At 47.1% G+C, this 12,109-nt stretch overlaps 1 protein-coding gene across 2 annotated transcripts in view; it reads right to left on the bottom strand.

The window, feature by feature from the left end:
• Positions 1-1,337: 1,337 nt before the first annotated feature.
• RARG (retinoic acid receptor gamma) overlaps positions 1,338-12,109 on the bottom strand; it is a 71,352-nt gene continuing 60,580 nt past the window's right edge. For both annotated transcript variants that reach the window (XM_066613297.1, XM_066613298.1), the window contains 5 exons: positions 8,438-8,598; positions 7,312-7,488; positions 5,523-5,727; positions 3,969-4,127; positions 1,338-2,317 (listed from right to left, as the gene is read on the bottom strand). In XM_066613297.1, coding sequence (XP_066469394.1) covers positions 2,136-2,317; positions 3,969-4,127; positions 5,523-5,727; positions 7,312-7,488; positions 8,438-8,598 — 884 coding nt within the window. In that variant the 3' untranslated portion in view covers positions 1,338-2,135. The remainder of the gene's footprint in view (positions 2,318-3,968; positions 4,128-5,522; positions 5,728-7,311; positions 7,489-8,437; positions 8,599-12,109) is intronic.

Here is a 12,109-nt window from a genome sequence, read left to right as displayed (position 1 = left end):
CATCACTTTATTTTGCAAAAATAGAAAAGTCCCCTCTTCTGCGGCACGACTGGGAGTGCAGGGGCAGGAGAGATTCCTTTAAAATACCATGGAAAACTGGTCTGTAAACATGAAGGAAGGGCTTCACCCTCTTTTCCATCCCACCCCACCCCCAGCAAACAGACCCCATTTTAAGGCCTAGGTTTGTTTTTTTAAAAGGTTTTGGCAGCTTAAAATGACTGGGGAGGAAGCCAAGACAATTCAGCAGAACCCCTATTCCTTGGGGTACTGTTACCCCTCATCACCTGCTCTGGTGCACACGTGGGACAGTTTCCTATGCTACCCATCCCCTGGTGTAAACAAAGGCAAATAAATAAACCCACCAAAAGTGCTGCTCCATTCATGGCCAGCTGGGGGCAGCAGCACCTTCAGCTCTCACCCCATAACAGCAGAAAAGGCAAAAAGGTGGACAACTCCTTCTGCCCCTAGCCCAAACAGCTATGGGGCGAATGCCTACCTCAGCTGTGATGCAGTTGGGTCTACACAGCAAAAGGGTCTGCCTGCCCCACCTGATGAAGGCTTGTGGTAGGGTGGGAGAGATGGAATAGCAGCTGCAAAAGGCAATGATACAAAGGTCTCCTATTGTAGTGTTTGGGTTTCATACTGCTAGGAGCAGAGTGGAAAAAAAACAAAACAGTCTTCGGCAAGTCTTTCACTCTCTAGTACAAGAAAGAGGGTTGCATTTGCTGTACCTCTATTTGGTCCATCAAAACTTTGGTGGTGAAGCTGATGTGGAGCAATAATAGTCTCCTTTAGGCTGGGAGAGGAGAGGGGCAAAGTTGCCTATAGCAGAAGTAAACTGCCCCTCCCCTTCATCAAAGTGCTGTGGAAACAAAGGGGGGTTATTTATTTTAAACACTTTCCAAAAGCTCAAAGCGGGTTAAGGTGAGCAGTGCCCCACATCTTTGGACAGGGCAGCTGGCTTCTCAGGTAGGGGAGAGCAGTCAGGGGGGGCCCTGAGGGACAGGAAACAGGTTCAAGTCTGCAGCTCTGCACCCTTAACCTCTACCCTATCCTTGATCTATCTTTGGTATCTAGTGTCCTTTGGGGGTCTGTTTCCCAGAATGCATAGCACCAGGGTCAAAAGCATCCCAAGCAAGAACAGATGCAGCCTCCTCACTCTGATCCCCCCCTTGACCCTGAGGAAGCAACAGGGAAGATTGCAACCCCTCCTCCCCCCCACGCCGCTTTGGGATTGATCTCTGCCCGCAAACAACAAAACATTAGCACTTTATACAGCTAATAAAAAGAAGCCCCATTCCCCATCCCCCCAACTCACCTCCCTCAAAAAATCCACATATCACTGGAACCCATGAGAGATGGTTATTAATAACCCATCCCCCCCCAAACAAAAAGAAAACTTCTGAGAGGGCAGAGGGGTCTGCGTGTTGAAGTCCCAGCTTCGCTCTCCTCCATACCCCGTAATCATTGGTCTAAGTTCCATTCATGTATGAGGGGAGGGATGGCTGGGAGGCATTGCATCCCTCTGTGTTCAGAGACGTGAATAAATAGTGTCCTGGGTGCCTGGGTTCCCAGCTCAGAAGCTGAAGGATATAGCTTATTCCCAGCTTGTGGACTAGGTTAGAGGGAGGTGGCTGTGACCATTGCATAGGGCCCATGTGCTGGAGAGTCTCTATTGGCTCTTGAAGTGCCCCTTTTCCCACAGGCAGGGGAATTGCACATTTGGAGCTCCACCCATTTTGAAAGGGAGAGCCTCCAAGCCCCTTGGGGGCTTTCCCAGGTCCTCAATATTTGGCTTAAGCATGCCCAACTCAACAGGATGGGCAGCCTGGGACTTTGGCAAAGCTTTGGGTTGGGGGCAAAGGCTTCAGAGTATGCATCCAAGGCCCCTTAGGAAAAGGTTAAGGCAAGAGACATCCACCCCAAGTCACCAAACACAGCGGAGGAGAGGGGCATATATGCCTCCTAGTTGGTCTTGACCGTTGCCATTACATCCAACTCCAATGTACAGCTGAGACCAGGAAAGGCAAGTGCAGAGTTCCAGAGGAAATGGGCAACGGGAAGGACGGAGGAGATACATGTAGAAGGGGTTTCTCCTGGCCTTTCCTGGCCTAGATCCTGGCTCTCTTGAGATGCTAGGGGGTCTCCTCCTGGCTCTTGGTGTCAGCTGCGCTCTCCTCAGAGCTGGGGGGTTCTGCCACTGGTGGGGGCTGTGACAAATCCTCTTCAAACATCTCAGGATTTTCCAGCATCTCTCGGATGAGTGGTGGCATGGGCCCAGGAATCTCCATCTTCAGGGTGATGGCTCGTTCTGCCCCTGTTGAGACACAGAAAGTGGGGGAGTCAGGCACAAACAAAGGTGAATGCCCCATCAACAGAGATCATAAGAGTGATTGCATTGTAGATTTTCCCATGCACAACGGCAGTTGGGGCACTAAAGTTGCAAGCTTCTTACTGGGAGTGCAGTGTAGGTACATTCTAGCGCAATGATAGAAGCTTGCAGGTGGAACCCAGTTCATCACCCTTGGAATGGGAAAGTTAGGACAGACAGGTGGGAGAGTTAGGACAGACAAAAGAAAATGTTTCTTTACTCAGCATGTAGTTGGTCTGTGGAACTCCTTGCCACAGGATGTGGTGATGGCATCTGGCCTAGATGCCTTTAAAAGAGGATTGGACAAATTTCTGGAGGAAAAATCCATCATGGGTTACAAGCCGTGATATGTATGTGCCACCTCCTGATTTTAGAAATGGGTTGTGTCAGAATGCCAGATGCAAAGAAGGGCACCAGGATGCAGGTCTCTTGTTGTCTTGAGTGCTTCCTGGGGCATTTGGTGGGCCGCTGTGAGATACAGGAAGTTGAACTAAATGGGCCTTTGGCCTGATTCAGCGGGGCTGTTCTTATGTTCTTATGGAACAGCCAGACTGGCATTTTGTTTTAGCACTGCCATTTTGCTTCCTCTGCAGAGGAAGTGCTGTGCTCCATGATTTTTTCAACATCACAAATAGGAAGGAACCAGAGATATCTGGGATTCCAAGCCCCCCACCCATACTGAGCACAATATGGGCAGAGGAGCCAAGGAGCAAAACACTTCCTCTGCAACACCAGGAAAATGAGAACACCACTCAAGCATTGAGGTGAACAGGAGATAGATCAGGATCTACCAGTAGATTTCCAAGTTGTTTGCAGAAGATCTGCAAGTTTTTCTGACTCCCAATCATTCAGTGATAGCAGCAACTAAAGGACTTCCACCCCCTCCCAAGTCCGGTTATTGATACAAAGCAAGCCTGGAGGCACTCAGGAGCAGACTTTAATGTATGGTACTGTAAATAAAACTTTGGGCTGAATTTGCAGACACTCCAACAACTGTTCTCAGTAATCTGTGCGGCCATGCACTTTGAAGCCAAGACATAGCTGAGGCATTGCACAAAGGGGTCCAAGAAGTGGCATAGGCCCTGACTCTTAATTCAAAGTGCATACTTGCTCCTCAGCCCAAAGTCCCCATTCTGCACCTGGTTCCAGTTGGCAGACTTCAGGGGGGTCATGTACCAAAAAAGTTAATCCTTGGGTGTCTGCTCACCCCTTTCTCTATGTCCTGCTCTCCATTATCAGTCTTTTTCAATTAACTCTGTTTTGAAGTACAGAGTTTGGCTCTGAAATGTGTGAGGCGTGTGTATTTCATATATAGATACGCAGACGCATGATCTCACTCTCCCTGCATTCGCCACAACTCCCAATAACTTCTACTGGCTTAACTCCTGACACAAAAGCCATTCCAAAATTTTCCAGCATTACAACTAGGATGCTCAGGTTCAGACTCTACAATTATGATAGGGCCACTACAGGCTTCTTCACACATTACAATATTTCTGTGGAAACTATTATTTAGAAAATAGCATGAATGTGCTTCTTGATTACAAGGCATGGTGCACCTGCATTCATGGAGCAGTGCTGGTGGTTTGTTGCTCACCTTTTGTGCTGATTCCTCGTAGGTCAGTGATTTTCATCAGCATACGGGGGAACATGTAAGGCTTGTTGGGCCGACGTCGACGAGCATAGATCTTCAGTGCTTCCAGCAGCGGCTCTTGCAGCTTGTCCACTTTCTCTGGCTCCTCCAAGTCCATTCGATCTATGGAGAAGAGAGGAATATGAAGCATGCAGGTTAGGCACATTTGAATGGCAATTACTGCATTGCAGAGGGTGGGGAAAAATACAACATGGAATTCAGAAACTCAGTCATAGTCTAGAAATCTCAGCCTTCATCCTCAGATGAGACCAAGATGCTAGTCCTCAAAGCTGTAGAAGCAAATGTGAGAAGTCTACAACGGCGGAGAGAGCCTGGATAGGGTTTCCAATTGCATCAGGAGGTCAGACTCCACACCGCAAGGCTTATAATCCTATGTCAGTTGTGACTGTACCTGTTGTCCTACTCACCATCCCCATTTTTCCATGAGTGGACTGTGGCATGCCAGGCCAGACAGAGACAATCCTGTCAATATCACCATGCTCCTCAGGACCTGTTTGCCTGCAGCATACAACCATGTCCCTCTTGGAACATGTGTGCCTGCTTCCAGTTTCAGAATCAGCATGCATGTGTATTCCATGAAATAACTTAAAGTATCATCATCCTCACCCACCCTTATCATTCCATTGACAGCAGTGGAAGAACTTTTCTCCAAGACTCTCTCTGTGAATTGAGTCTCCACTGTTACAAGACATGCAGCATTATGGTTTACGTTATAACGTTGTCTTATAGTTTACAACGCCATCTTAATCTGAATTGCGCGTGGCCTTACTCGCTATATGCACCACCTTAAGAGCTTTTAGTTGGAAAGGTGATTCAAAAGTATTACAAAGAAATGAATTTATAAAATATGTGTGTTTGTGGTTAGGCAACCAATCCTAGCTCCCATTAATTCCTCAAAATCTGGCCCCATCACACAGCTCCTGCCACCGGCAACCTTCCTTCCCATTCCCTGACCAGTTATCAAAACATGTGAGTCCCAGTTTCTGCAAGAGCAAAATACAAACAAAAAGGAAGTTAGGACTATTGTGGATTACATAATAGTCAATTTCTGCTTATTTGAGAAAACCACAGTATACTTCACTGATTGTTGACTGAACTTCTAATCTGCCCTATCTCCAAGATTCAGGTCTGATCATTATCTCATTGTCCCTAGACCAAACTTACCTGGGTCATGACACCCGCCACAGCCTCTTCTCCCCAGGTCAGCCAGGTGCGACCATCTTAGATTTTGCAAAATCTTGTGAGATCCAAGATGGAGGTGCCCAGGAGAACAGACAGGAGGGGCCACAACACACACTTTGGGAACCCCTGCCCTAGCCCTATACCCGGAGGAAAGGCAATACCGATAGCCAGCATTCCTTCCCAGTCTCTAGAGCAGTTCTGTGGGACATGCTTGTATAGCATTCTATCTGTGAATATCACAGACCTCTCAAGGCTCCCCAACCTGAGCTGGGGAGAAAAGGCTTAAAGTCTGCAGAGCCAACACATGGCTGTTACCTCCACAGATGAGGCAGATTGCACTTAGCAGGCCTGTCTCTGTGTCGTCCATCTCAAGGGGCAGCAACTGTCCAGCAAAGGCAAATACCAAGTCGGTGAGGGGCCCAAATCCAGCATTGTGCATCTGGGTGCGGTTCAGGGTCAGCCCATCTGAGAAGGTCATGGTGTCCTGCTCTGGAGTGTAGCGGGTGCAAATACGGAGCATCTGTAGGATGGAACAGGGAGCAGGTTACAGATAAGTTGGCCATACAAAGAGTACCTGAAACAGAGGAATCCACTCAGGGCCAAATATATATATGATGGGGTCATTATCATTTCCATATCTGCCACATTCAAATATAAAGGCAGGGTGGGATAGGTCTTTTAACAGGCAAGGTGAGTACATGTAAGAAGGGTGCTGAAACAGCATCGGGCCTCCACTCAGCGCATTGTTTCAAGCACTTTTCAATTCCTGACTCTGATACCTGAAACAAGCTGGGAATAGAGGAAATTTGGCACAGGACAGCACCCTTCTCTTGCACACTCCTTGGGCTGTTAGATTCCCCCCCCCCACACACACACACACATTTTACAGGCAGAGCAGAGGCAGTTTCTGCCATTGTCGCATCTAATTTTGCCCTTACACATGTGCACACACAAACCCCTGCCCACTCTTGAGGTATCCATCACCCATCTAAATAGTGCCCTTTGCTCTCTCTTGGATACTGAACAAGGCCACTACACAGAGAGAAACTTCTTTTATTAAACTCAGCAGGCCAGACTTCTTCTAAACTGTCCATACTCTGAACAATTCAAGGGCTCCTTGTCATTGCTAATGGGGAAGCTGAACCTAGTTGAACCCAGTGAGAGCACTCTTAAAGGAACAAGAATTCCCAAAGGAAGACGGCCCAGTCACGTCAACCAAAGATGGAACTCATCTGTGAAAGAGAAAAGTGCAATCCTGGCTCAACTACAAACTAACTCAGGAGGGTGAAGATCTGTCTTGGCCGTCTGTGCAGTAGAACTATTTATGACCTAATGACCTCAGAGGGTGGTCAGGAAGGTTCAAGAATTATAAAGCACCCCTCATATAAAAAGCATTACAGAAATTCCAGCTGAAGTTGCCAACAACATGATGTGTAAAATGAGCACACCAGTAGCCTACTCTCACAGAGCTGTTGCGCCCAAGATGAAATGATGCAAGGGTATCCTTCAACTTGAGCACTAACAACAGGGTGGGCAGGCTACATACAGGGTCATGTGAATGTTGCAATTCTGTGTAAGTTACAGAATTCAGTATCCTTTCAAGTAGGCTCTTAGTCTTTAGGGCTACAGTGAGATACTTTGAAGTGTTTGAGACTTCTGATGTTTCAGCAGCCAGAAATGGAACTAAGCAGCATTTCTGGTGCACAAGGGGTAGGGTCTCAGTGTCCTGCCTAACTCTTGGCCACTCCTCTTCATAAGCAGAAGCAAATAGGGAAGGTTTGCAGGTCAGTGCACAATAATCATCTCCAAAGAAAAAACCCAGTCAGGTAGCAGGTGATGGGAAAGATTTGGAGAGCCATTGCTAATGAGAGGGCAAGATGGCACTGGGCAAGCAGGATCAATGGTCTGACTCAGGACAAATATATTCCATTACTTAAGCATATGCATAATTTGCATCTTTTGGACACTTTGCAGGCTACCTTGACACAGACTTTCACGTTTTGTCATTTAAAGCAGAACCTACTGTACGTGGTCCCACTCCAGCAACAGCCTTCTGTTTCTCACCCTCCCTTCTCCCATTGGTTGTGGTGGCTCAGTTCCTCACCAGGATGTCCAGGCAGGCTGCCTTGAGCAGGGTGATCTGGTCGGCGATGCTGAGGGTGGTGAAGCCTGGCAGGCGTTTGGCGAACTCCACAATCTTGATGATGCACTTGGTGGCCAGTTCACTGAACTTGTCCCACAATCCCAGGTCCAGCTGTACCCTGTGATCTGCACTGGAATTCTGGAGGGGAGAATGAGGGATCAGGCATTATTAGGATTGTGGGGGACTCTGGACTGTATCAACATTCCTGCTTTCTCCCTCACAGCACCATTGTTGGAAGACACAAAGGCTGGGAGCGAACAGTGTCAACTTTTCCCAACCCACCTTTAGCCCCAACTTGCAATATGGAATCCCAATTAAAACAGTTTTAGCCATATATGTTTTTATTATGGCTTTAATACAATTGTTTTTATTTTAATATTATTAAATCATGTTAACCATTCTCTATTCTCTCCTCCCATTGTCTTCTCTCCCCTCACTTGCCTTTAACACTACAATATTTTAACACTGGTTCTTATCTTTTAAAAATTGCTCTGAGATGTTGTTTAGTGATTGGCAGATGGACCAGCCAATCAGTGCTGCACACAGACCTGATCAAAGAAGGGAGATAGACTTCATGACACAAAGACCATCCAATTAGCATTGTATAAATCCAACTTCTGCTGCAGACTATCAGGTTTCACCTCTAGACAATCTCCATCTGGAGACGAATGTACGTCTGCCCCAAATGCAGCAACTGGGTTTCTAAACCAGATTCACTACTCAGATTATTTGCATATCCACACAGAGTCAAATTTTCAAGCCTGCCCTTAGACCTTTTTCAAATGTGCACAAATTCAATGGTTTTTAAATGAAGAGAATGTAGGAATGTGTATTGTTTTGGAACAAGAGCGGGATGAGAACCATGTTCCCTAAATGGCCAGTTACTGTGGGAAAGTGAATGTAGTGAAGACTTGGTGCAATGTGCATGATTCATGAGGCAAACAACAGAGGAACAAATGCATCAAGGGACAAACATGAAGATGGGCTGGTGTGGACATAGCTGGGAAGAAAGAAGCACAGCACTCCCCACTATGTATTTCTTTGCATGGTTAACGCAGACCAGCAGGAGAGAGCGCACAGCCCTTACCGTGGTGTATTTGCCCAGTTGGCAGAGGGAAGGGAAGGTTTCCTGATGGGCCTTGCTGACCTTCTGGATGAGCTCTTCCAGCTCTGGTGTCATCTCATAGCTATCTACCACCACCTCCTCTTTTACATCCTTTTTCTTCTTGTTGCGGTCATTCCTCACAGCTGAACGGAGAAGGGGAAAAATGAGGGAAGAGGGATATGTTATGGCTCTCAAAAAGGTCTGACAACACTTACAGTCTTGCAATCTGACCATGTCAGCTCCAAAGAAGTTCAGGGTTTCATTGATATCTGCTGAGGAGTCAATCATACCATAAGGTGGAGGCAGTTTTGCCAAAGCATCCCTAGATCATAGTGGATTCAGTTCCGGGCCAAAACACATCTACTGGGGGGGGGGGGAGAGAGTGCTGCCTAGACCCTGCTCTTTGACATGCAGCCCATGGGTCATGACATGCCTTAGAGGCCTCCTCAAACAGCTAAGCAACTCTCCCAATGCATTCCCTCCCATCACTGTTGCCCCTACACTCTTCTTGGCAGCTTATAGTGGCTGTCACACCTTAGTCTCAGCCCTCAAGACACAGTATCCTAAGCATACATGGTGAAAGAACTGCACTACTAAAAACAGTGGGCCCCTGGGATTGCTGCATGCCTCTGGGGCAACAGGTCAGAGGGTGTGGTAATAGTAGCCATCTGGTAAGTATGTAGCTTAGATGAGATCTGTACTGGTAAGTTTCAAGCTCATGTCACGCTGCTAACCACTACAGCACCTCTTTGTTGCTGCCTGCCTTCAAAAGGTGATCCTGTGCCTTCCCAGATGTTTGGCAGGAAGAATTTCAACTAGTACAGTTTTCCCCTTCAGTACACCTTTTGTGAAGTCACCCTTAACAAACATCACCCTACTACCCACCCACCCGCACGCTAAGCCTAGCCCACTTGGGATCAGAAGGCAACAGTGTATTGAGAGGTCTCTACCTCCAGTATCACTACTTACTAACACTATCCCCATACTCTCAAGGGCTGCGAGTTGAATTTCCCAACCCCAAATATATACCAAGTTGTCAAAACAAAGCCCTGAGAGCTGTGCTCAGTCACAGGAAAACAGGAACAAACAACCAAGCCAACTGGATAGAGATCCATAGCGCTGTTGAAACAGGCTGCCGGGGGGGGGGGGGGGGAGGGGATGTAGCTCAAACTACCCAGCAAGGACCACTTCTCTGGGGAATAACAATAACTGAGGTCACAGTTTCTCCAGCCACAGGCCAGGAGATTGCCATCCCCTGTACAATCTGCAATCCGCTGAGCTGAATGCAACTCACCAGAAGTATATTGTGGCCAGCCAGGTGCTTGATGCAGACACACATATGCACCTGCTCCTGTGTTTGCTGTCTCAAGCAGATGGTAAAAACAAGAGACTTTTTGAGTTGGCTACAATATATAGCAGCTAGTGGGCTGCTTGCAGTTTGGTGGCTCATGAGTTGAACAGGTCTGGTGTAAGCTCTGATGCAAACCAGTGAGGCTAAGCCAAAGTGTCCATCACTGATGGTGGCCTGTCACCATTTCTGAATAGGCCTGGGGGTCCCCTTTTTACTGCCTGTACCAGTGAAGAAGAGCGAGTGTTTGCCTGAAAGCCAGTCTGACTTTAACCACTGTTTTCAACCCATTTGCTGCACCAAGAGGTAAAACTGACTTTTGCCTCTGGTACTTCCAAGCCTAATCTTCAAGACACAGCTGAAGTTCTGTGTAAGATGGGAGACAGGCCGACTACTGGAGAAAGATTACCTGAGATTAATTATAGTTTGTCCCTAGCTTAACTGAGGAACTGACCAAAATTATCTTGGGAGTATAAACTAATTTCATCAATCCTGAATATCACAAAAATTTACCACACATACAAGTCCCAAAGAAGCAAAAGACTATCAACCCTATGGATCTTACAGGCGATTTTTAAAAACAACTCAGTGAGGATTCATTGTCTTTGTATATTTTAACCACCCTCTTATATACCATATCAGATTGGTTAAAGAGTAGTAAAATGGTAGTTTAGAACAAAAAGAAATGTGTGGGTGCATTATGGCAATGTTTAATCTGTCACTGATTAAGACTATGGAGCCAGGGAATGGAAGATATTCCAGACACTTGGATTAGTAACCCTCCACACTCTAACTAGCTTTTTGTATTCATTATCAGAGTAGTTAAATGAGAGGTTACTGGTGGATCTCTCTCTCTCTCCCCCCCCCCTTCTCAGTGAGGATTATAATTCACTTTACCAGTCATGAAGGCAGACTCAGGGCCAAACAACATACTAAATTAAACAAGCAAAGGCAAGGACCATAGTGGTTTGAGCACATGCTTGCATGCACAAAGTTCCAGGTTCGATAGTGGACATCTCCAGTACAACAAATAATTCCTATTTGAATTACTGGAGTGCTAGGTGGATCAATGGTCTAACTCAGCATGAGCAGTCCAAGCTTAAAAAAACCCTTCAGTAGCCAGGTGGAGGGGATTGCCAGATCATAATTGGAAACATAGATTGAAGGAAGGGGGTGCCAAACCCTTTTCTACCTCACCTTGATCCCAACAAAAATGCCCTTCTCCAAGCTGCTCTTAGCACCAGGAGGGAAGCTCTCATTTCTTTAATGAGCAACTTTGGGAGCCTTGATTTTCATCATGGTTGTTGCATGAAGGGAGAAGTTTAAGTACCCTTTTTCCTTGTACTATGGACCCAATTCTGATCCCCCAACTATTTAAAGTTTATTTTTTAAAAAGCACACAGGGCCAAACTGTGTGCACAGTTTGGCCACAAATCTGCCTTTTTAACTTTTAAAGCATGCAGGGCAAAACTTCATTTAGCATAATTTGTTCTTTGATACTCACTGCCAAAGGGGGGGGGGGGAGAGAGAGAGAGGTGGTGAAGTAAGAAAAGTGAGAAAATAGTGGCAGGGGGTTGGGCCAGATGGTCTTTTACTCCATTCCAGCTCTGTGACACACTCTGCAAAGGAAGGCACCAGTGCCCCACAGATCAACCCATGAAAACCAGAGCACAGCTTGCCGCAATTGAGAAAGCAGCTGCATTGCTGGAGCAACTCACTCCAGATGTCTCACACAGGAGACCCAGATCCAGTACCCCTTGGGCAAGGAAGCTGGAGTTGGCTGCTATGATTTCTCAGAAGGATCTTAGGCTGGCATGCATGCATTAATGGGGAAGGGAAAAAGACTGACACCCCTTTCTCCCTCCACAACAAAAGGTGTCAGCAGAACCAGTCTCCTTCCCTCCCCAACCCTGCAGGCACTCCTCCCATACTGAGAGTCCTGGCTTTGCGTGTGCACTCTCGCTGGCCTGAGCCTTCCCAGGCTGCCCTTCCTGTTCACCCCAGGATAAAGCGCCAGGGATCTGGGAACAGGATACACCAATCGGCAGGATATACACTTATAGCCACAGTCAGCACAATGCTGAAGGGGGGTGGGGGTTACTGCCAGCCAAGCCATACCGATGGCAGGGTGAGCACCACAATCCACTGCCTTGGGGGACTTTCCCCCTCTGAACTGCCTTCCCAGCAATAAAAACACTGAAGTCTCAGCTTTCAAGTTGCAAAGATTTACAGTGAGGAGTTGCGGAGCTACAGGATTTAATGGAATCAGTCTAGCTGAGAGGGTAAGCTCCTCACCCTCCCCAAAC

Source organism: Tiliqua scincoides, chromosome 2 (assembly GCF_035046505.1).
Source record: "Tiliqua scincoides isolate rTilSci1 chromosome 2, rTilSci1.hap2, whole genome shotgun sequence".
In the NCBI taxonomy this organism is placed as follows: domain Eukaryota; kingdom Metazoa; phylum Chordata; class Lepidosauria; order Squamata; family Scincidae; genus Tiliqua; species Tiliqua scincoides.
Note: the sequence above shows the minus strand (reverse complement) of the source record. Positions and strands in the feature narration are given on the sequence as shown.